The sequence below is a fragment of the Numenius arquata genome, chromosome 7, assembly GCF_964106895.1.
Source record: "Numenius arquata chromosome 7, bNumArq3.hap1.1, whole genome shotgun sequence".
Taxonomy (NCBI): domain Eukaryota; kingdom Metazoa; phylum Chordata; class Aves; order Charadriiformes; family Scolopacidae; genus Numenius; species Numenius arquata.
The window spans coordinates 390,093-414,714 of record NC_133582.1 but is presented as its reverse complement, the minus strand read 5'-3'; the positions used below and the strand labels follow the sequence as shown (position 1 = coordinate 414,714).

Genomic DNA, 24,622 nt, shown 5'->3' with positions numbered 1-24,622 from the left:
TTTAATTTAAATGCCATCTAAAGTAGGGAGAAGACTCTGGGCAATAAACTGTTATACAACCAGAGACCAAATTCCCCTGTGGCACAGTTTACATTAGACTCCTGCTCCTTCTCCTCTTGGAAACAAAGTCGACGTTGGACTGGCCGACGGCCCTGGCTGGCAGATCTGCTGCCGGACTGCCGCAGGGGGGCACACAGCCTGTGATGTCCTCATTTGTCATCTCTCCTCTCCTGCTGGTGCTACCAGGGTCTTGGCCAGCTGGACCCAACCTCCCCTCGTCACCTGTAACCAGTTTTGGGGCAGGAAGCTGTGTTCTGGAGTGTGCCCGGGGAGGAGACCTGCCGAGTCTCTCCCGGCTTGTCCCTGGCCCCACGCGGAGCCACTGCAGGGGACACAGAGCACCAAAGCGGGGGGAAACTTTCCACTGAGCATTTTTGTCAGCAAAAGAAAATGAAAAAAAGGAGATTCAGCAACACTGAAATGTTTTGTGAACCGATACCTGCTCTGTATGATGCTGTCGACATTTTGTTGTAAAATGCCATTCGTATTTATTCATATTTAAGGAAATACTCAAGCTGAATCGTGTCCTCTCAAGATGGACATCGTAAGATGTTAGATTTGACAGAATTTTTCATCCAACTTAATGACTTGCCAAAAACCGTGAAAATTATTTTTGAAAAAATCTTATGAACATTTTTTCATAATTTTATGAACATAATTTTCATAGCTTTTAGCATATTTTATTACTTATGATATGCAATTCAGAGTATCTAAAGGCCATTATCTGTATTGCAGACTCTATGAGTTATATTATACATAAGTATGCAGATTTTTTATAAATAAATTAACATCATCAGCTGCAATAAAAGCAGCAAGCTTTATTATTGTTATCACTGTCATCATCATCATTATTTTCCTTGAAAATCCCTTAAAAACACCTGCTGATCCTCCATTTTTTCTTAGGCTAGGTTAGGCTTTTCATTCGGATTCTGTTGCTATCAGTTCTTTCCTAGCCAAAAAAAGTTACTGAAAAATCCCTCAAAGCTCATCTTCACATTCACATGTAGAAGTGCTAAATAAGATTAAAATAGCATCTCTGAATCTAATGCTTCTTTGTATTCAGCTAAATGGATTTTTTTAAACTCAGCCCACCAACACCTTATCATCAAATGTACAATTACCACACAGTTTTATAAATGCTTTATAAAAACAACTTTAAGATTTTATAAAGTCAGTTTTATTTTCTAAAAGATCCAGAATTAGATATTTTCTTGCCCCTAATGGATTTAGAGATATGATACTCGTGTCTGAAACACCCTGCTGGAACCAAAGATGGATCTCTGCCCATATTGAGATGCCAAGACCCATTCTGTCCTTTACCGTAGCTACATGGAAGCTACAAGTGAGCCAGCAAAATATTACAGGTGATCTGTAACAGAAAAGAGTGCAAATAGAATTTTGGTTGTGTATTTGTGGGGAATAACATTTTAAAATAATTTTTTAAAGGATTTCAAATTCCTCAGTTCCATGAAAAAAATAATACCATGAATGGTTTGTAAGAAATACTATAACGTACTGGCCAGATTTCAAAATTTCTCTTTCTAGGAAATATTTTGACCCACTCTCTGGAACTTGGTGTTACATTTACTCCAAGTATCAGGGAAAGGGCCTTAATGTGAGACCCTGCAAAGTTCAATGAAAAATGGTGACATGAAGAGTCTTGAGCACCCGTTTGAGTAGAGGTTTGTATATGACAAGTCAGTTCTGCCCAAACCTCACCTGGGCCCTTGGAACAACTCTGTGAAGGGAAAACCGCAGATCCAGCTCTTCTGCCCAGTTTGAGACTGGAGCCTGCGCTCCCCAGTCAATATTAAACATTGAATGAGCTGGTTCATGCCGACCAGGCTGTCCCAGTCAAAGCAAACCAAAGTTTGTGTTAGTTAAGAAAGGATCTGCTTTGGAAAGAAAAAAAATAATAACTTCAGATCTATCAAAACAAGGCAAGACCATCTGACCCGAAACAAAGCAGGGTTTATTCTTCTGTGAGACAGGAGAGACGGGAACTCAGTCCTGCACCATGGAGTGAGAGTTTTTGCTCTGGATGACTGTGGGGCATCGCTCTAAACCTTTCTGCAAAACCCCACAAGCTCCAGAAAGTCACAAACCGTGGACCTGTTCAGGCAAGAAGCGTATGAGGAGTAGTAAGATTCAAGTTTAAGGCTGACATTCTCTTAGATAGACTCTTTTCCCCTCTTGACAGTACTTTGGCATTGTTCTATTTCCTTCTGTCATAATTTTGATATTATTTCAACTCAGTGTTTATACTTGCACAAAGTAAAACTTGTGAACGCAGTGTGAATCATGTGAGAAAGCAAATAAAAATCCTCTTTACACAAAGCTCAGTTAAATACAGTCAGAATTATCAGTAGGTATTTCTATAAAACATTTCATTAAAAATACAGTAGAAACCTAACAGTGAAGCTACACTTATTAAATGCATTTGACATAGATTGAAATTACAGAGCTACAAGACATGGATGTCACAGCTTAGCTAAAATCAAGATTATACTTTTGGAAAGCAATAAATTCTCCTAAAACCCACGCTACTTATATATTGGAAATAGCTTAAAGTACAGTTATTGCTGCAGTAATGGCTGTTAAAAAAATCTAGGGAGAAAGTGCAAATAGACAGAAAAGTAAATGAATACTTTTGAGTACGAGTCAACCAACTACATAACAGGAGACAAAGTCAGAATTTATATTTCAGGAAAAAGGAAAAGAGCCACTCATAACACTAACTCAACCAAGCGGCAGGACGTTGTTTGAAAATACTAGCCCTTATTAGGAAATCTTTTGGAAGCTGAGTAGCTGGAACTGAGTTATGTTTCTATTAAGGGCAGTGAATTCCTCAGTGAGACGGCAACAGTAAATAAAAGAGACCATGCTTACATTCACTCAATAGTTTCAAGGAATTAAGTATCATTACTAGAACAAAGAGTTCCTCTTACAAAAATAATCAGTTTTTTTTCTTTGTTTTTAATATTGTCCTTCATCCCTGTGTTCCTTCCCCCTCCTGCCACAGAGACATTTGGGTGCCTCGGGGTCGGGGTGAGGCTTTTGCTGGGCTTGGGGGGTGCTCTTTGCTGCGGGGTGTCAGGTTTGGAGCCCTGGCACGGTCCCCAAGGCACAATTACCACCCCTGCTGCTGTACTACGCGCTTTTTTTACATTGGCTGAAAAGAGAAAACCATCTTCATGTCAGTCTCCCTCCCTCCCCTCTCCCTGTGCGCTGGAGCTGCTCCCCCCACAGCTCTCCCCAACCAGGCAAAGCTCAACGGCCAGCGCTGGGAAAATCACACCCGGAGAGGAGAGGAGAGGAGAGGAGAGGAGAGGAGAGGAGAGGAGAGGAGAGGAGAGGAGAGGAGAGGAGAGGAGAGGAGAGGAGAGGAGAGGAGAGGAGAGGAGAGGCTCACGGGGTGAATGCTGAACAAGAGCGAGTGCAGGACGGACACCACGCTCCGCTGGGCAGCAGAAAGGTACTTTTTAAGTAAGCACAATGGGATGTTAAGGAAAACATCTGCAAAGCGTGCAGAGTTAGGGTAATACGACGAGGTGTCTGTAGGTAAGGATGCTCATGTATAAGTGCCAAGTGCTCTGGCAGAGAGAAACACCCAACGCAAGCAAATACTTGGAAAAGCTCCTCTACAACACAATGAACAACAGGTGATTTACAGATGAAACTAAATAGATGGGTAACGGTACAGCTGTAAGACTCACGGTAATTCTGACTTCCAAGGTAATTTTCTGAATCTACCATTAGAAAATTTGAGATCTTGTAGCATTTCATCTGGATGAACATGAGATGGCGATAGAAAAGAACAGCATCAGAAATGAAACTCTGTGAAAACAGCAATGGGATATTATGGTAGATAAGAAACAAAAAAAGGGCTGTTTCATCCCTAGCACACTAACTGCTTTGAGAGATTTAAGATACCTCTCTGTGTTCTGTTAGAAACCTTATTGTAATTTCGAGACAAATACAAAATTTATTCATAACTAATTTATACCCGTTTGTTCTCATACCGCAGTTTCCAGTGGTGTTGCCCTTTAGCTTCAAAAAGTTCTGCCTTTTTGGTGTTTACTCTCATTGCATTCTCACAGAACACTCATAGCCCTGTTCAGCCGTCACTGTTATAGGCTGAACAAAGCAGGCAATAAATCATCCTTCAAGGCCACGACTCCCACAGACATCCAGCACTCATTCTGGTGAGCGGCGAGTGGCCAGGATTGCAGATGAGCTGTCGGCTGGGCATCACTCCATGACGTTAACGTTTTCTGAGCTCTCCAAGGAAACACCTCACCTGAGGCACCCAGGAGAGCATTCGCCGTACCCCTGGCCGGATCCTATACACAGCTTACATTCATCCTGTCATTTTCATTATATCCACGTCTTCCTCCTCCTGCTGTTTTTTTAGACGACAGCTCCCAGATTGCACCTGGAAATCTCCATTGGTCACGCTGAAAGGAAGGATCTGGCAATCTGCATTATCACATCTTATCCTAGTACTATTATCCTGGCCCTCAAGTTCATCAGTCCTCCAGGTCACCTGGAATCCATACACTTTCCGGATCAGTACCATCAGCGCATTCCAGCCACACACACACTACATCTCATTAAAATATTAATGAGATTTGCCTGTGGGTTTTTCTCGTAGGAACTCAACCACTAAGCATGCTCTGGCTCTTGTTCTAATAAAACCAGCTGATGCTTCCTTCCTAACCAGTTTCTTCCTGGCATCCAGTGTCTCTTACTGATCTCAATGCTTTCCATCCAGTCTAATAATAATTGATGATTTATTGAAATCTAGGTAAAACAAGTCTTTTGAACTTTCATCTAGCAATCAGCTTTCTTATCAAATAAATGTAATTTTTTAAATAAGCACAAATTCTTTAACTACAGTAATAAAAAAAAAAAAAAACAAACACCCAAAAACGCAGAGGTTATGAGGTAAAAGAAACATACTCCAAAATGAATCCTTGCCATTATTTATAACTGAGACTCAATTAATCAAAAGGAAAAGTGGAAAAAATCCAAAAGGCGCCTGACCACTGCAAGAAAAGGTTGTCACGACCCTTGTGAAAAAGTAACAAAATTATTTCCTCGAGCTTACAAAAAGAAGTGATGGCTTTCTCAAGAAAGATAACAAACAAAGCTCCACCCTCCAGCGTATTTTATTTCTGATTTATTACCTCCTTTATCTGTCCATACTGTTTAGACCTGTATGAAATCTCTTGTACCATAAAATTACTACAAGGACGGACAGAAAATTATCCTTGCTGGTATTTCCAAACAAAGACTGCAAAAATGAAAACCAGATCTTTTTTCCAGTAGTATCTGCTCTGAAATGATGTAGCCCTGAGCCTGGGAGATTGCCTCACTATGCTTAATTTCTACGTTTCCCGGGAAGTGTTGTTTTTACCGCAGCAGAGTGGTGCTTGTGAACAGTCACTGGGTGCCATGCCACTGGACGAGCTCCCCGTGTCTCCAGGCACCGTAGCTCTCCTCCTCTGCGTCTCCTCTGCTCTAATCTGTTTTTAAGCCAGCAGCGGGAACAATATGCAGTATCCCAGGCAAAATCTCACCTCTGTTTTATATGAGATCACTAGTGCCTCTCAAGAGATGTCAGAACACTGATGTTAATGGTGTTGAGCACCTTGGAAAATGGAAGTGGTCTCAAAGAACTCATATTCGAAAAAAATAGAGCCCGTGTCTCTAAAGGCTCACCAGTCACATCTCTGGTAGTTTCGGTCATATTTATCTCAAAGCTGGGGTTTTCAGTCTTTCTATCTGTACTGGTTACCATGTTTTGGATATCTTAATTAAATAACACTCCCAAACTTTGTAATTCCTTTTAAATTCTTACTCTCAGTGCTTTTGACAGAAAAGTTGGCCTTCATTAGACACAGCTAACGAATGAAAATCCTCTAAGACCTTCAACAAAGCAAACAAAACCCTAGCCAACCATCCTGTCCCTGTGGCTTACAGAGCAAAACCTGTCTGGCTGACCCAGCAGGTACTGGCATCAGGCTGAATGTCATGGAGATGAGACACTGGCAAATCTCTGACAACAAGGTGGTGACGATACGGTGTCAGAATGGTTGCAAAGCACTCTTAGGCCTTAGAAAGAGCAAGAAAAGTGTCCTCCTACTTTCCACACCTCTCTCTGCTGAGCAGGTGTTAGAGAGCAAAAGGGAGGAATGCTTTCCCCTCTTAAGGCCTGTCTCTGCACGTCCCATGGGAACCGAGAGGGATCCAGGATGGGAATACTTCTGTTTATTGAGGCTGAGCTTTGCCTTTTCTCCAGAACTCATCTCACTGGTGACACCCCTGCCATCACCTCCATCCACTTTGAAACACATTATTATGTCTCTATTCACGGTATAAATTCTGTAATAAAACTCTTTCCTCCTACGGCAGCAGTTTTTATCCCTTTTGAAACAAATGCAGAACCCCAAATCAAGACACAGTAACATCACTCCCTGGTCGGGAAACTATAATGTCAGAATATCTGCAGGGGAACAGAGTGCTCTATCCCAAATCAAGACAATAGATGATGATTTCCTATCATAATCCATTTTCCTATCATTTTTTTATGATTTAAATATTAGTTGCTGTAATTATTTTGAAAATCTGCAGTTATATATTCATTTTGTATATACATATGTATTTATTTACAAAAATAAGGATGGCAAAGGAAGCTAGAAAAGTTGGATTGTACAGAATGTGCCTGGAGCTACTTTTCATTCTTCTGTGGACTTTCTGTAGGTTTTCTTTCTTTTTTTTTTCTTTTCTTTTTCTTTTCTTCTTTTAACTGTGATAGCATAAGCAGAGCTGGATTTTCATTAGGAATACTGCCAGCACATTACAAGCTCTTTTGGATGAACTATGAAATCTATCCAATTTGTGGGCACAAACAAACCATAGTAAGGAAGGATTTCATTATTTCAACAAACAGCTATTAAAGGTATTATGAAACCTGAAATGTAATCAAAAGGAAAGTGCAACAGAAATATATACTTTTCCTTGCAGATTTGCATAAAAATAAAAACCCGATTCTTTCGCTGACAATCTTGTAAGGCACATATTCAGAATAAATGTTTTCCAACAGCACTGCCCAAGGGTGCACAAAATAACGCGATTACGGATCCTGCTAAACCTAACCCACGAGTGGCTCTGCCCCAAAGGCGCCAAAGGTCCATGTGTGCGTGCACAGACACACACACGTGTCACCGGCTCACACACACACACCCCCCTTTCTCAACTGAAAATAAAATCTACTCTTGGAATTAACAGTGCCCAGTAGCAGTTTCACACACACCTCTTCTATTTCTACACACGATTAAACCCGTGCAGTCTGCTGAAAGCAAGAATCACCTACAATAAGTCGACTCCAGCCCTTATTCACCAAGATTGAAAAAAAAGCAAGTTGGAAGTTAATTTTACTGGTTGTGAAGCCAGTAGTGAACTAGAATTTCAGAACTACGCTGCACAAAAATACAGAATCTCAAATTTTCAAAAAATATCTGACCTTTTGTTTTATTTCTAATTTTCTGTTTTGAGTTTTCAGAAACAAATACCTATGTGTGTCACACGTACCTGACTTACAATCATGCAAGTCATAGGAAAAAAAAATTAAGCTGACCAATTCAGGAAAAACTATGGAGGCTACACATACATTTCTGGGTTTTTTATACTTCCTTTAAAATCCATGCTCTGTGTCCACAGCACACCTTCAGTCACTGCAGATCTGTAGCAGAAGTTCATACATTGCACCACTTTTGTGGAGGCCCATACACTTCCACACCAGTTTTAAAACTTCAGAATTTGGCTGTTCTAACTAATTTTCACATAATCAATTTTAAGGACGTAGTTTATATTATATTGTTAAACCAATTCTATGGTTCTATGATTTTTTTTTTTAAATTCTGAATAGTGGAGACATTATTAAGTTACTTAGGCACAACACATTAAAGTGAGTTAGACCTTTTTAGATTTCTCCTCCCCTCTTGTACACTACAGGGAGGAAGGAAAGTGTGTCCCTGAGTTAGGGCAGGAGTATTTAGTCTCCAACAATGGATTTTCTTTGGAAAACATATCAAGTCTCATGTGTATATTGTTCTAAACAATTCATTAATTCAACTCACTGATTTCTGATAACATAACTAAAAAAACAGTGACTGATAAAACACACCACATCTTATTTGCTCTGCTAAAGCCAGATAGTGCTGTTTGCCTGTAAGGCAAATTAAATATTCTCAACTCTGTTTTACAATCATGAATAATACATAGTTTTACTTTTCATATTTGATTTGCTGTTTGAGTTTCATTATAAATTTAGGTGCTCCATTCCTTGCAAAATTCTTATTGTTTTGAAATTTACACCAAGCAAAATCTGGAGAGCTCTGGTACCTTTCTGTGAGGAATGGGAGCACCTGAGCTTTAAATAGATAATGCTAAAAAGTGTTTGGAAGTCACAGTTTAGCTTTTCAGTTAATTACTAACTCCACGGAGAGGTAGGAGCAAGGGTTGATGCAAGGCAAAGCATCCCAAGTGTGGAAGGCCCCTGTGCCTTCCTCTGCCTCTGCAGCCCTGGTTCCTGCTGGGAGCTGGACCACTGCTGAGTGGGACGGAGCCAAGATGTGCTCTGGCACAGATACTCCTATTTCAAGGAGATTTAGGAGCTAGAAAGGAAGGCCAGATCAAACCACAAAAAATCTGTGAAATAGTTAAAATATTTTGCTCCTTAGTAAGTAGATAAACATCAACCTAAAATCCTTTCTCTAATACAATACCACTTTTTATTACTTAAGAGCGTGTGATTGATTCCGATGCATGTAAAATAGCGTCTCACTGTACACAACTGTCTCTGCTCTAGTCTAACATTCAGGTCAGTGCATTTTTGAGCAACACAATATTATTTACAACTCTAGGCTTCAAATATGTCTAGTACATCTATCATTTGGCCCAACTGCATGATTATACCCTTTCTGGCTTAAAATTCATAGATAAGTAGCGTAGAAAAGTGTTACAGTATTTTTGTTAAGGCTGACCAAGCTTCACTTTTCAAAAGAATCACTTCTACTGCTCATCTGGAAACCAAGGAAAAAGGGTGAGATATTTGATGATAGAAATAAACAATATTGTTACTTACCTTAGTTCAGATTACCCTGACTGTGTGAGAGGAGTGCTGCAAAATGCATGAATTCTGTGCTAGGCTGAAGCTTTTCCTCTTTCTTTTCCTTCTTTTAGTAAGAAAGAACCCTTAGGGTCAGGTCCTGCTCCCACTGAAGATAAGAGCAAAAGTCTTCACTGGGCTTCAATAGGAGGAGGATGGGGACTTTAAACATTTCTTTTTTCTTTTGTATCTTTCTGAATAAGCTTTTGTTCCCCAGGCTACACAGATGTGAAGCTTTTAAGATTTCTAAAGTAGCAATAAAGAGCTGGAAGTCTGATGTTCCTAATGAAGCATCATGCTGTCAGGTAATTCATCTGAATTTGCTGACCCCAATTTGCCCGTGTTGTTTTTAAAGAAAAAATATTGGATTTACTCTTGACTAAGAAATCAAAGGTAGTTTTAAAAAACATATTTTTGTCACTTCAGGTACGATCTTTTATCCCGGTTACGTAACTGTATTCATTTGCTCAGATTCCAACTACCCGATTCATTCTCCACTCTTCTGCTAAAAGAAATTCCCTATACATAAAGCTGCTCTTAACCAAACCATTATCCACTGCTGATACCCACATATGTCTCTCTGCATTTCCATGTCTACCTATAAACAAGGCCTCTAAGAGATAGAAACGTTTCTCATGGATCAGGACAGAAAGTGGTTACAGAACAGATTCTAAAAGGCATTTGTATATTGTTCCTTGCAGACATCTAAAGATGAAAGAAAATTAGCATCTCAGATATTTATTCACAGCCAGAAAATCTTCTCTCCTGAAGGGTCTATATCCAAATACATGTAACACAGATGCCACAGATGAAATAATGGTAAACCACGTGTGGTGAGTCCTGTTTGGGAAGGGCATGTGTCTCACTCACCTGTCTGGCTGAGCTGAGATGTGCTCCTGCTCCTGCGGGACACAATGGCAACCACCTTGGCACTCAGGCTGGAGCGCCTCTTCTTCCCACCTGTTCCAACCATGCCCACCGCCGTGTCTGACTGACTCCCGTCATTGTGCTCCAGCTTGTACATCTCCCCGCTCACGCTTGTGCTCTTTGTGATTCTCCCTGAAGTCCCCATCCGTCTGCCTTGCATTTTAGGAGTAAATGTACTACAGTTACAAAGTAAAAACAAACATGTTAATTAGTCTGTGTGACAGCATTTCCAAAAGCTGCTTTTTTCTTTTAAATTAGTAAATTAATTTGAAGCCTTGATACATTTTCATTTATTTGGTTCACAAATAAAAGGTTAATTTGGTGCTCTTCAGAGTATATATTTCCAGTATTATAATTTGTTCTTCACTTCTTCCAGGGAAATAAACAAAATGACCACTTTCCCGTATTTTTCAGAGCAACAGAAAGAGACATGCGACATTTTAAAGTCATATGGAGCCTTCCTGTCTATATCCCCACAATACAGAAAGCAACAAAACAGCAATTTTACCACCAAAGAAAATGAATATGGGCCAAGAGGATATACGTAGGTTAATACACGTATTTTATTGGCAGCGTTCACCAAAGCCGTAAGACCTAATAGATATGAAGGTATCATCCGCTATATTTTCCTACTTCCCAGAAAGAGATAATATAATATGCAGAATTTTACATGGCTTCACTCTCTTACTTCCTTAAAGGTAAATACAATAATCACAGTATGAAGGCAAAACAATTTTGGGGCAAAAAAACCTAACAATGCACTAGAACTTTCATTGATTGACAGAAAGATGAATGGGTCTGTCAGTTCTCTTTGATTTTCTTTAGCTATCGTATTGCATTTGAATGTTTCTATATGAATCCTTCTTCTGCTCCTGCACATAGAGGCTGGATAAAGTATTCAGAAACACGCTCTAGAGAACATTCTCAAATACACACAGAACTAATGCACAATCCCGATGCTGCTACGACCAAGCAATGCCCTGGCTCTAATGGCAATACGAATTTAGCCATCACTCTGCAGAGTGCTAAGAAATTTAAGCTGCAGCCTGACTCACTTCAGACATAGTTGCTAAATCAAACTAATATGTAGAGTATTCCTTGATATTTTATTGCTGATTAATAGTCCTACTGGAAACATCCTAATTTTAGGGATTGTTTTTCCAGCAATTCTGTATTTTGAAGTCAAATGTTGAATTTGTTGAGGGACAGTCCTGCTGTCCTTCCCAGCAGGTTCCCTTCCCAGCAGATGTGATGGACTGTCCCCTGCCCCCACCCCTCCCTAAAATGAGAAAGAGAAAGGTCAGAGGTGTAGGCTTCTTTATCTCATGGCACGTTTCAGACAGAGAGGAAATCTTGACAGGGAGCAATGAAGGGGTCTATGGGAGAAGAGCTGACACCCTGCAACTTCTATGGATCTGGGCCCTGCTAAAGGTTACAGATACAGGAAAGTATAAAATTATGTATATACCTAAATTACGTTTTACTGACAGTTACCAAGATTTACTAATGTGTGACCATATGTAAGAGCAGATAAAAACAGAGAATATTTTTTTAAGGAGAAGCTGGAAAATTCCTTGAATAGAAAACACAATCTAAAGGTCATTATCAATATCCACGCAGGCATTTAACTATGTTCAGCACTTCCAATCTGCTTCTCTTAAATTCAGATAAAACAACAGCTCCCACCTTCACACAGAACAAAGTTCCATGATGTACTGGAGCACTCAAGAGCCATTTTAGTGGACCACCTGAGGCACAATGAGCTTAAAACAGGTTCTCTGTTGTTTCCTCCTATCTCACTGTGACTTTAGTGACTGCCTTTTGGGTTTGCATGGCAGAAATGGAAGTATATATGTATTTTGATATTTCTATGTTAAATTCCATTGTATTTTATTGGCGCTCTCCCCCAGTACACACTCCCTTACGTGTATGAGAGCACATACACATACACACACATATTATATTGAGTCATTCTAGGAAAAATTTTAACTGCCCTTTTTGGTCATTTAAAAAAAAAAAAACCACAACCATCTTCCATAAATATGCAAGTGTCAAGGAAGAGCTTTTGTGTAAGTTCTGTTCACTTTAAAATAATATCAAATTGAGAAAAAATGCTGTAAAATATTTCCCATTTTCAAAATAGAGACTGGTTGTCTTGAGGGAGATAAATACTAATTTCTTGGCTTCAATATAAATCATGCCCCTAACATAGTACAGGTGTTTACTTCACAGGCTACATATGCTGCCACTTTTTAAAGTTGCAATGATCACTAACTAATGATATCTTTATTGTTGCCCATAGAATGCAATAAAGTCATCTAACCTAGCACCTTGAAACCTTTGGTTTCAAGTAGCACATTCAAGTAACACACTAAGAATGGTTACAGGCAATCTGTGCCTCTGTGCACAGAAAAAGAGTCACTTGATCTATTATTTTTTTCAGTTGTTTTCTAGCTGAAGTAAACCAGCGCCGCCCGAGACCCCGGCCCCGCCCGGGCGGCCCGGAGCTGTCCTTCAGCACCACGACCACCGCCGCCCCGGAGCTGTCCTTCAGCACACCGCCACTGGCCCCCCCTTCGCCGCCGGAGCTGTCCTTCAGCACCACGGCCACCACCGCCCCGGAGCTGTCCTTCAGCCCACCGCCACTGCCCGCCCAACCTCCGCCGCCGGAGCTGTCCTTCAGCACCACGGCCACCGCCGCCCCGGAGACCCCGCCATATTTCAAGCAATATATCCACCCTATAGCATACTATATAGAACTCAAACTAAGCCAATTACATGAATTAAATAATTGTATATCTTTCTACATACAGAGATCTCATACATATATATATTCAAGATGCATAAAATTATACTGGGCAAATTATTTGGATTATCAGTACATAGATATCCACTGAATATTTCTCATTAACTACATACAATACCTGCCAATAGTACATATCACCTGAAAAAGAAAGATTGTAAGACACAGGAAGGTAGAACAAACTTTGCCCATAAACTCATCTAATATCTGGAAGTACATCCTTTTAGGGAAAAAATCTTAAGTAATGAGCCATTGCTAAAATTACAGTTATTTCCTTAATTCTCTAAGACTTACTGATGATTTATTTAAAAATACTTTAGGTGTTTATTTTCTTGATCACTTATTTTTACTTCATCCATTTTTCCAATAATGCAAGCCATGAGAAAATAAAGAATCCCCTGTATCCCCTTCCTGTATAGGAGATATTTTAATAGAAGTTCTTTCCACACAGTTGCAGTAACTTGAATCTTTTGACAGAATCCCTGGCCTTCACCAGCTTGAGCTCGTAAGCTCCTTTCTCCTCTCTGAATGCAGAATCACGTACTCATTCATAGCCACCGTGGCACCCTTTTGCAATGAGGTAGCTCATGAATACTAATATCCTCCTAAACATGTAATAGTTGTGTATCAAAGAGAAGATGAGCACTCCTTTATAATGAGGAGCATTACATTTCTAAAAATAAACTAAGTCTTGTTATTGGCATTATATAATATATAATTAATAAATCCAAGTTCTAAATTACCTATCCACAAATTGCTCTGTCAGTCTTAGAATATATAGCTGTATTTATATATGATATATAACATTTGCTGCTAGATTAATTACCGTACCATTTATGGTATTTCATAAATTAATTCAAACATGGTGCTTTACAAACCAAAGGACAAACACATATCCTATATTAAAATTCTCTGTAGTTAGTCAAGAGACTTTTTTAGACCATAAAGAAGTCAGTTCATTCAATTTTGTACAGTCTGTACCAATTGGAACTCCATATTGATCTAACATGCATATTCATCATATATTAAATCCATGAAATAGTTAGAATCAGAAAGAAAATCTTGCTTCTCTTGTAAAGTCACCATATTAGAGTCCTATTGGTGTATTATGGTAGTTGAAATTCAGTAACTCTTGAAAATTATTATATCCGTTCCTGACAATATTCCTCTATTGCCAAAGAGTGCTCCTCATGACAGGGATACTGCCTCTGGAATGAGAGCCCAGCCCATTGTGCTCAAAGTATAAACTCTCACCGAGGTAAGGGTTGGGAAGATTTCATTACAGAAGTCTCCTCTGAGAGGAGACTGGTTAATGTCCTGCTTTGGAAGATCAGGAAATTTCCATGTGGGACTACAGCACCAGAATCTCTTTTGTGAAAACACCTTTCTCAGTAACACACTGACCAGAGAATTGTGCAAGTTTCACAGCTCTGACAGTTCTCTATTTTTCAAACTTGTATAATTTAGCATTTCTCCATGAAATGAAAGAACAATAATTCAAAAAGTAAGTCTGAACATTACAAAAGATAAGCAGATTTGAACTATTTTCCAAGAACATTTCACGAAGGTAATTTATATTCTCTGAAATAAGCAGAGCGACTGTCTCCGTATGCGGGACCCCCGTGTCTGCCTGTGCGTACCCACAGCACGGTCAGTCTGAAGCCAACTCATCACACGACTCATGAAATAAACCAACATAAAGCAGTTAATTACTGCAGGGGTGCTGCTCGGGGGTAAGTATCGCTAGCAATGCTGATGTGGACAGGCTAAAGGGCAACAGCTCAAATGACCCAAACTTGGCCGCAAACCACCATGTATATATGAAATTCAAGCGTACCAAACACAGGAAGCACATAAATGTTAAATCTGTGTCAAGAGAATAGCTGTTGGGAGGGTGTTGTGTATGACAAATACAAAAATGCGGAGTTTTTTATGCTCGCTGCTGAATGGAGGAAACTTCCTGCAGTAGCAAGAAAGCTGAATGCACCACTTTTCCTTTCTTTGTATAACATTCAGCAATAAGATATTATTCTCCCTGTTACAACACATTGCATTGCTTTTTTTCCCCCAAAGCTTGAGGTACTGGAGTACCTGCGATCTCACTGCTCGTCGTATGAAAAGGCTACATCATTGGTGTGAAATATATTGCTCACTGCTGCTGTACAGAAATCAGTGACAGCAACAGGCAACAGCCACAGCACAGGGAATGGGGGAGGAGCATCTGGAAGGCGAAAGGGAGCAGTGAAAGGACAGAACTAACGAAGAAAACACATAAAAAAGATAAACTGAAATGAAGATAAGGCAAGCGAGAGCTACTCTGAGGTCTGAGCCACGGCTAAAGCTATTTTCCTACATTTCCTTATTCTAAAAATAACTCGTACTGCCTGTTAAAATTGTTACTGTAATGTTCTTATACTACAAGTTTATGAGTTATATTTTATCTTAATCAACTGCAATAATTAAATGAACGCCAATTAAAATTATTTTTTCAGTCTTTTTCAAATCATTAAGAAAGGCTGCTGGTAATATGACAGTTTCTTTGAAAGAGGAAGCATAATTAGATAATTAAAAATGCACAAGTAATGCTCCATAGTACATTTTTCATGTACAGATGTTCTGAAGGGATTAAAGACTCCATCTCCCTCCCGCTCTGGCAGACACATAAAGCACTTTATAATGATGGATTTGAAAAAATCAGGATCTTTAGATAATGAATAATTACAACATTAATTACTCTGGCTTCACCTTGATTTTGTACATGAATGACCTCAGAACCAGAAGTTTCCATCTGTAATATACTGGTTTTGAGTAAAAAGGATATGTTACATTTTTTTAGCATTTGTCTTAACTTTTTTCATATATCTTGCTTACGTGATGATAATTTGGAGCTTTTTCCCTCTATTTCCCCCCAAAAGACCAAGAGTTGTGACTAAGGGTACACCAGTGTCCTTGCCCGTGCCCCAAGAGAGATCACCTAAGAAGCAATATTAATTAATTGCCACACATGTTCAAAATGTTTCTCTCTAATGAAACTGGGAAGTGCACTAGTGAATGAAACAGTTTGGTGTTTGGGTTTGAGCTGCAGTGATTTGGATAATCAAAAACAAAGTAGGGCTGCCAATGTATTTCAGGTATTGTGGCGGTTGCTTACACTGCGGTGACTTGAGATGCAAAATGCCGATCAGCTATAACCTTACTGCTTTGCCTCTTACTTACATCTGTTCTTCAAATTTGTCAAACACTAAAAATTTAGGGAGGAATTTTCCATGCCTAGTTTCTGCCCAAGGTTGAATTTCTTCTTTTACTTATTAAGTTCCAGCGGAAATACCATAGCAGATTGTCTGGTCCTTCTGAAGGAATTAAAAACTAAAAAAATCCATATTGTACTGTCACATAATAAACAAATGAGTTCAGTTTGCTTTGAGACGTACATACGGCTGGTGCCTGACAGAAAGATGCCAATGAGGAAATCCTTCTATTTAGCACAAACTCTTTTCTGTTCCTTTGAGTACCTGTAAATTTGGTAAAACCATAACTTTAAGTCATAACTCTCCTGTTAGGAGACTTCAAAGACGTCAACAGTTAAAATACCAGAAGACTCCATCGCAAAGCAGCATTGCACTCAGTCACAGCTCCTATGGCTAAACAGATTTATCTTTCCTGAATATTCCAATTTTGCCTCAAGGCTAGAAGCAGAAAGTCAGTATTTTCCAGGAATTGCTTCTCTTGGCTACTCTGGATCTGGGAAAGTCAGCTGGACTCTCGGAGATGCGGGGAGGCTGTATATTCCCTGCTGCCACCAGGCACGACCCAAGACAAAGGCATTTCATTGGAGAGACAATAATCCCTGGAAGGAAAGAGACTGGTTCATGGTGATACTGAGGTAGAAAGAGAATAAGAAAACTTGGGGACTAAATTCTTTTCATCTCTGAAGAAACCTCACGATCTCGGAAAGGCAGAGCTCCGGTCCAGGAACAGCAAGTTCCTGGTGTGAGACAATTTGCTGGGATAAAGCTTTTAGATACCAATAGCTGTGTGTGCACTATGCGATTAAACCAGGCACTCCAAAAAGAGAATCAAACTGCAAAATACAAACACGTACTTTCAGGTACATGGCAGGGAATATCCAGAAGAAGGGACACGTCCAGAACAGGCAATGTGATGGTGCTCCAGTGCCAGAGCTGGTGGGAAGATCCCTTCCTTTTCTTACCACTGTCTATTTTTCACACTGTGTTATGCTTTGGGTAACCTGCCCTCAGCTGTACACTTACAGCTTTCCCAAAAAACTCTGACCAGCTCTCCATGTGATACTTTCTCCATTGCCCACAGAAGATCATTTAGATCAGGAAGAATTCTCCAGTCATACTCCCTGCCTCTCAGACAGCTGGGAACGCAGGTGCAAACACCAAGTCTTAAAGCTGCCCAATGCTGAAAAGGTTCCTGGAGAGGTTTTATCCCTACAGCTTTGCCTGAAAGTCTTGACCAGGCTTTTTGCTGCATAAATACTCCTCCTTTGCGAGAATGAGCACTACTACCATCCTGAAGTTTTAAAAAAATGCTCCTTAATTTCTCAGATATGATGGCAGCTAGAACCCAACTGTCCACGTCTGGGAAGCCCTAGGCTTTTCTGACCCTGCCAGGGAATTTGCATTAGCCACAAGTTGCATTTTGCACTATTTTAGAATTGTATTATCTTTGAAGACAATTTGGCTTGGACTGTTTGGTCTTACATCCGTATTAATCAATTTTAAATTGTTGTATTTTAAGCAAAGTAGCAGTCATATCACTACTACTCAGCACAGTAACAGGGAAGACTGAAAAAGTTTCCACCAGCTTGAACTTTTGGAGTGTGTAAAAAATTGAAGAGCAGTGTAATAATTTAAAAGACCTCTCTGTATTGACAAGTATCAGTTACCCCTCCAGGTGAAGCTGAATAAAGGTATCGGTTTATTAAGTACACAAAATAGTCAGACTCCCAGCCTGTAAATGAAAGGATAAACTAGTGTGGGTTTTTAAACCCAGATTTAAAATGTTACTATTATGCTAATGTTTTCCAGAGCATGTTCTAAATACTCATAAAAAATTTACTAACGCTTTTAAAAAAGTATCACTATCTTGAGTACAGACTTGTCAAAGAGTTTCAAGTGCTATTTATCACGCTCTCCTCTGCAAGTCAAATTATTTTTTGGCTTATGTACTTCCAATTCAGAGAAAAGACAAAAATTAGTGAACTTCATTTTTTAACTCAGATATGAAAAATCTGAGCTTTTAGCCACGTTTCCTGTGTTTGTTATTCAATCCTTAAAGCTTCTATCACACATTCCCTACCGGCTCACGATGGGGAATTTTACCAGGACTGATCCCTTGGGAAGGAGTTGAAGATGCCAAGGTTTTACAGGTTTTGTGATGTCTGATCACTGGTAAGAGATACATTAAGTGAGTGCCTTGCTGAAGAAAGGCTGCTGTGTGATCGGTACTTATCCATTCCCCTTGGTCTGTCGGTTGGGCACTCTGGGCAGGGGGAGGTGATGGAGATACGGAGGAGGAGGGAGGGGGTGCAGCGTGGGCTGCCGGGCTGTGACACTCCAGTAACGGAGCTGTTCCAAACATCTTGTGTGCGTGGTCTTTTCACTGCCATAAATATTAAAGTTGAACTGAGTTTGATTAATTTATTTTTTATCTACCTTCCATGTTTTACTTAATACTTGTATATCTTTTGTGAGCACAGCACTAATGGAAACACACACCGGGGACACGCTCACACACCCTCCACACACACATATGGATGCAACACACAGGGCAAAGGAGCAAATCAGAAGTGGAAAGCCCACATCAAATAGTATGATTGAATCTAGTACCCAGTGTTGATGGTCTTGCTTTCACCTCATTTTATTCTTGCAGTAGGAGTTTGATTAGCAACTACAGAGTGGATAAGTTCCACTGATGATTTTAAAGCATCCTATGCTTTGAAAAATACTGTTTCTTATAATGCTACCCCATGTGCCATTCTCTGCATCATTAATATCAAGATGCCCTTTGGATTGAACAAACACTAACACCAGTCACATAGTAAAATGTTAATTTAAACATTCTATTTTTAAATAAAATCTTTGCAATGGAAAATTCACAGAATCACAGAATCACAGAATCTTAGTGGTTGGAAGGGACCTTTGAGATCATCGAGTCCAACCACATTAAAAAAAAAAAAAAACAAAAACACACAAACAAACAAAAAAACACAACACAAAACCAAACAAACAACAACACCCCCCCCAAAAAAAAATAAAAATAAAAAAAAAAAAAAGCAGCATCCATCAACTAAACCCCACACACAACACCCCACCACAAACCAACAATCCTGGGCACTAGAGCATGCCCTGAAGAGCCACGTCTACACGTTTCTTAAATACCTCCAGGGATGGTGACTCCACCACCTCCCTGGGCAGGCTGTTCCAGTGCCTGACCACTCTCTCAGTAAAGTAATTCTTCCTAATATCTAATCTAAACCTCCCCTGCCGCAGCTTCATACCATTTCCTCTAGTCCTGTCGTTATTCCCTTGGGAGAAGAGGCCAACCCCCGCCTCTCTACAGTTTCCTTTCAGGTAGTTGTAGAGGGCAATGAGGTCTCCCCTCAGCCTCCTCTTCTCCAAACTAAACATGCCCAGTTCCCTCAGCCTCTCCTCATAGGACTTGTTCTCCAGACCCCTCACCAGCTTGGTGGCTCTCCTCTGGACACGCTCCAGCACTTCAATGTCTTTCCTGTAGTGAGGGGCCCAAAACTGAACACAGCCCTCGAGGTGAGGCCTCACCAGTGCCGAGTACAGAGGCACGATGACTTCCCTGCTCCTGCTGGCCACGCTATTCCTGATACAGGCCAGGATGCCGTTGGCCTTCTTGGCTGCCTGGGCACACTGCTGGCTCATGTTAAGCCGGCTGTCCACTAACACTCCCAGGTCCTTTTCTGCCGGGCAGCTTTCCAGCCACTCTTCCCCAAGCCTGTAGCGTTGCTTGGGGTTGTTGTGGCCGAAATGCAGAACCCGGCACTTGGCCTTATTAAACCTCATCCCATTGGCCTTGGCCCATTGGTCCAACCTGTCCAGGTCCCTCTGTAGAGCCTGCCGACCCTCAAGCAGATCAACACTCCCACCTAGCTTGGTGTCATCCGCAAACTTACTGAGGGTGCACTCAATCCCCTTATCTAGATCATCAATGAAGATATTGAACAAGACTGGCCCCAAAACTGAGCCCTGAGGGACACCACTGATGACCGACCGCCAACCAGATTTTGCTCCAAGATGAAAAGAAATCTTCCGAAAACATAGCAGACATACAGCTGTGAATCCACTAAGGCCTTTTAGTGTTTATTTTTAATAGTAAGACCCATGGAAAGTCTTCAGTCTGACAGCAGCACTGGCTACGTTATGGATGCTCCCATCCTAGCTATGGGACGGAAGATGTTCTCCAGTGCACTATCAACTAATTAATCTCACTCATTATTTAAACACAGAACTATAAATCACTGAAGCCACTGTTGCTTATTACATTATATAAGAAAATCAGTCTCTACTTAGTGACCCTAAATGTCTTGTTTACAGCAGAAACCTTGACTACAAAGAAACCGTCATACATGGGCAAATTATCAGCAACATAATTAGTGTCATAAATATAGAAGTTGTCTTCTGGTATTTATAACAGTCTTTTTCTATATCAAACTGGAATTCCATTACTGTTTCAGTCATGCTGAACAAAACCCAAAGCAGTATAATATCTCAGTTCTAATACTGATTTTAATAGCTTGTATTTAAAAATTACAAATAAATAATTGTTAAAACATATTTGGGAAATCAAAGCAGGTGGTCTCTATTGCCACATGCTTAACTAGTTTGTTCATACAACTGCTGAGGGAGTCTAATTCCTGAAGCTAATGGGAATGGAAAAGCACGTGACAATTCAGTGCAAGCGCTCAATGCAACACAGAATTCCAGCCAGCCAGAATAAAACATACAAACAAGCGCTCAACATCCTGATTCAGCAAAATGCTGCCATGGACTTGAATATTTTTCTTTCCAGCAAAGCACGTGTGGCACAGCACAGGCTACGGATTTTACTGAACCTGAGCATAAATCACTAAGCACAACCCTTCGGCGGTTGTGAGGAGCACTCATTCACCCTTCACTGAAACCACCCGGTTCTTCTCGCGCGTGTAGCCTGTAGCTCACTGTCCTCCCCTCCCCTCACTGCTGGTGGGCATCCCTGCTGCTTCCTACTGTCGTGCAAGATAAAAAGCTATTAATGACCTCCTCGTTTATTCTCTCTGCCCCGCACACAGCTAAGGTTGCTGATAAGAAGATACTCTTGAAATGCTCAATTCCCTGCAAATTCCCCCCAAATATACATCCTAGTACAAACATCAACATGACAAGAGCCAACAGCATAATGTTCCTCCAAGGAAGAATCAGACCGCTGTGCTCCGCTGGCTAGCCCTTGGTGACGTTCGCCATCAATATACAGAATGACTATTGAAACATTTTGAGATCCCGTTTTACCAGGTAATCCCTGCAGTTTGAGCTCTGTAATAGTGCTTCAAACCAAAAACTGCTTTCTTTCCATAAAGAGGAAGCTGCCTCAACACTAGGTCAAACTTGGCCCTTAATTCGGTGTTTCTGTTTCGATGACTCTCTGGGCTGGACGTCTGATCTGCCTCTGCAAAACTCCTCCCTTACTCAAAATTTGAAGGGCCTGTGAAGTTAAACCAGAAAGAGTGTGTAAGAAAAAAAATTTGATGTTTTTGTGCTCTACTTGAGCCTCTCGGATCACACACAGACCATCCACAAACCTGGATTTCTGTGGAAGTTAGCAGAGCTCCATGCATGCTCTGCTCTCTCAAATAAAGGACATCACCCCTTCCTCACCCTGCTGCCCTGTCCCTCCATGGACTGCAGCACTCCAGCCATGGGAGCGTCCCACCCTGGCTCTGTGACCCTGATGAGACCAGAGCCCTGTGGCTGCACAAGACACCTCTAATTCCTCTTGTTTGCTCCCCATGCATCAGAGCGCAGGCCGCTCAGAGAGCCACCCACTGATCTCCCAGAAAAGGCAGGAGAGCTTCCCTCAAATGCTCTTCTCTCAAGCACATCCTTATTCACATGCAAACCCTTGGGGAGGGCTCCTTCCTGCCCTGTTTTGTTGATTGTGAGGTCACCGTGCACCCTGTGCTTATCAGCCCATCAACCACCTCCTCACTTGATCGCGTGTCCTCATGTCCCTCTTCCATCGCTCCTGTTTCAAAGCTCGAGTCCACTTGCACTAAAGCTCTAGGGTACTGAAAGAGTAACAGCTACAGGCAAGTTGTACGTGCTGTTCTGGAAACTGCGGATGAAAAGGTTTGTCAGATAGAGTCTGACAGTGTGAACCAAAAAAAGTTCTTTTTCTTCCGTAATGTCCTGAGAACATACCTGAATCTCAAGAAGCATATGTGAGCTTGTGATACAAGCCATTCAGGGGCATGGTATAATATGGGAAATAAATTAGGACTGGTTTAAGTCCACTGTTAGAACCCATTATACTATCCTTTCTTTGATAAGCTCATTTAAAATATTTTAATTAAACTTAAGCATTCAATTATGCAAAGCATGTAAAACTATATTAAAATATGGCACATGCATAATTATATCACACACATTTACTAAGATACTAAATATAATTCTTAATAAAGATGTGGTTTTCAAATTTAAAATGAGGAATAACAGTGATATTCCTAATGCAGGGGCAATTTCTTTGAAATCCAGATATGCTAAGATAAATTCACCCTAAAAGTAGGTATCTAGTCTTTCATATATTTAACAGATTTGGTTCAATCAGATTTAAGAGAAACACCTTACGGCAGCCAAATCTTGCTAAATCCTCCAGCCCAGACTCCTCCAGCCCACCCTTCCCAAGCGAGACAGTTCCCTGTTTGACATCACCAAGGAGTTCCTTTGCATAAGCAGCCCCTAAGGAGAAATGGTGCAGTGACATCACTGCGCATAATTCTGAATGAAGTGACCAAATATCCTTTTTTGTCTAATCAAGCTTATTAATCATCATGTATTTAACATGGATTCCTACTTATCAATCGTTTGCATTAAACTGAAAAATTTCCTTCTGCTTCCTTTAGGATATGAGGAGTGTTCCCGAGTCACATCCAGGGACACCGGCAGCATCCCCAGGCACAGACATTGCCTGGCTGTGTTAGGACTGCATGAAAATGATGAGTGATGGAAGCAAACCTCCATGAAGAAGGACGGATAATCTGACTTCAGCTGTGGAATACACACCTGCTCCAAATGCTGCGACAAGCCAAATTCACAAGTTCTGATTCAAGTCAAAAGTCCCAGAACATTTTGTTTACAGAACAAAAATTCCTGATATTTGCCTGTGCTGCCACTAGAGAGCATGGCAGTCAACCAGGCTTCCCAGGATGGTAACAAGAAAGATGTTTGGAATAATTTCATATGCAGATTAGTTTATCCACGTGTAGCCATTTGTTATAACATTCACCTGAAAATGCCAAACAGATGAGAAATGAAGAAGCTATTTTATATACTTATATTTAGCATTTGCATCAGTCATACTTCCCTTTTGCAAGCTATTAGAAGTGTTAATCAACAAAATCTCCAGACTGAGGATTGACTGGTGGTATTTTGCAAGCATGCTGTGTCACAGCGCTCTGACAGGTAATTCAATTGCAAATATACTGTAGGAATTAATCTGCCTTAAAAGGTTTAGACACAGTCTTGCCATTGGTTAAAGGAAAGGGAAGATTTGCTTTCCTTCTCACTTTAGGGGTTCAGAGAGATGCGGAGCTGGACTCTGACTGCAGACCCTTGGGTTTGAACACGAGGTTGGCTGATCCAGTACCCAGGGTGCTCTGCTGCTCTTTGGGATGGGAGAGGCTGAACAAGAGCAAGGATCTGACCCCAGGTTTCCCCCTTTCCAGCCTCACATGAGGTTACTGGTTTTCCTGGTTCTGATTTGTGTGATCAGACATTCTGAACCCAAGGAACATTTTGGATAAAATCTGTTCAACACAGAGATATTTATGGGGAAAAAAAATATCCTATTTTGTTCAACCTGACAAAGATACTGTGACAGGGCCTAGTTGAGAAAATTCAATGTCTAGAAATTCAGGTATTTTAGTTTGACTAAAGCTCTCTTTAAGAGACAAATACTGAAAAGCTAGGACACAATGAACTGCACTTAAACACCTGAACTGAAATAACTTTAAATGCATTTGCAGTTCCACTGCAGTGGACTGTGGATTACTGCAGCTTTCAGGTTATAATCTCACCACTCTGGAACATGACTTTGAATACCCCCAAGAACTTTCCTTGACCAGAAATTGCAGTGGAGTTGGTTCCTACATAGAGGCCAGTTTCTGAGTTTCCCTCAGATCCCTTCCCGTGGCACAAACGGATCAAACAGGCGGCAGCTGAACTCCTCGGTGAGTCTGTCTGGAAGTGTTCTGAAGCACTAAATGAAGCCACCCAGACTTTCATCAGACTGATTTCCTCCATAGGGATAATTTTTTTATAGTTCCTAATTTTTCTTGTGTCTTATAACACTTAAAGTCAAATTTTTGAGAGTTCAGCCACTGCTAGATGTAATCACGGACTACC

At 40.6% G+C, this 24,622-nt stretch overlaps 1 protein-coding gene across 1 annotated transcript in view; it reads right to left on the bottom strand.

The window, feature by feature from the left end:
* The window catches only part of LOC141466354 (regulating synaptic membrane exocytosis protein 1-like), an 80,963-nt gene that overhangs the window by 26,397 nt on the left and 29,944 nt on the right, over positions 1–24,622 (bottom strand). Inside the window, exon 6 of the mRNA XM_074150237.1 lies at positions 10,106–10,338. Within this exon, the coding sequence (XP_074006338.1) occupies positions 10,106–10,338 (233 nt within the window). The remainder of the gene's footprint in view (positions 1–10,105; positions 10,339–24,622) is intronic.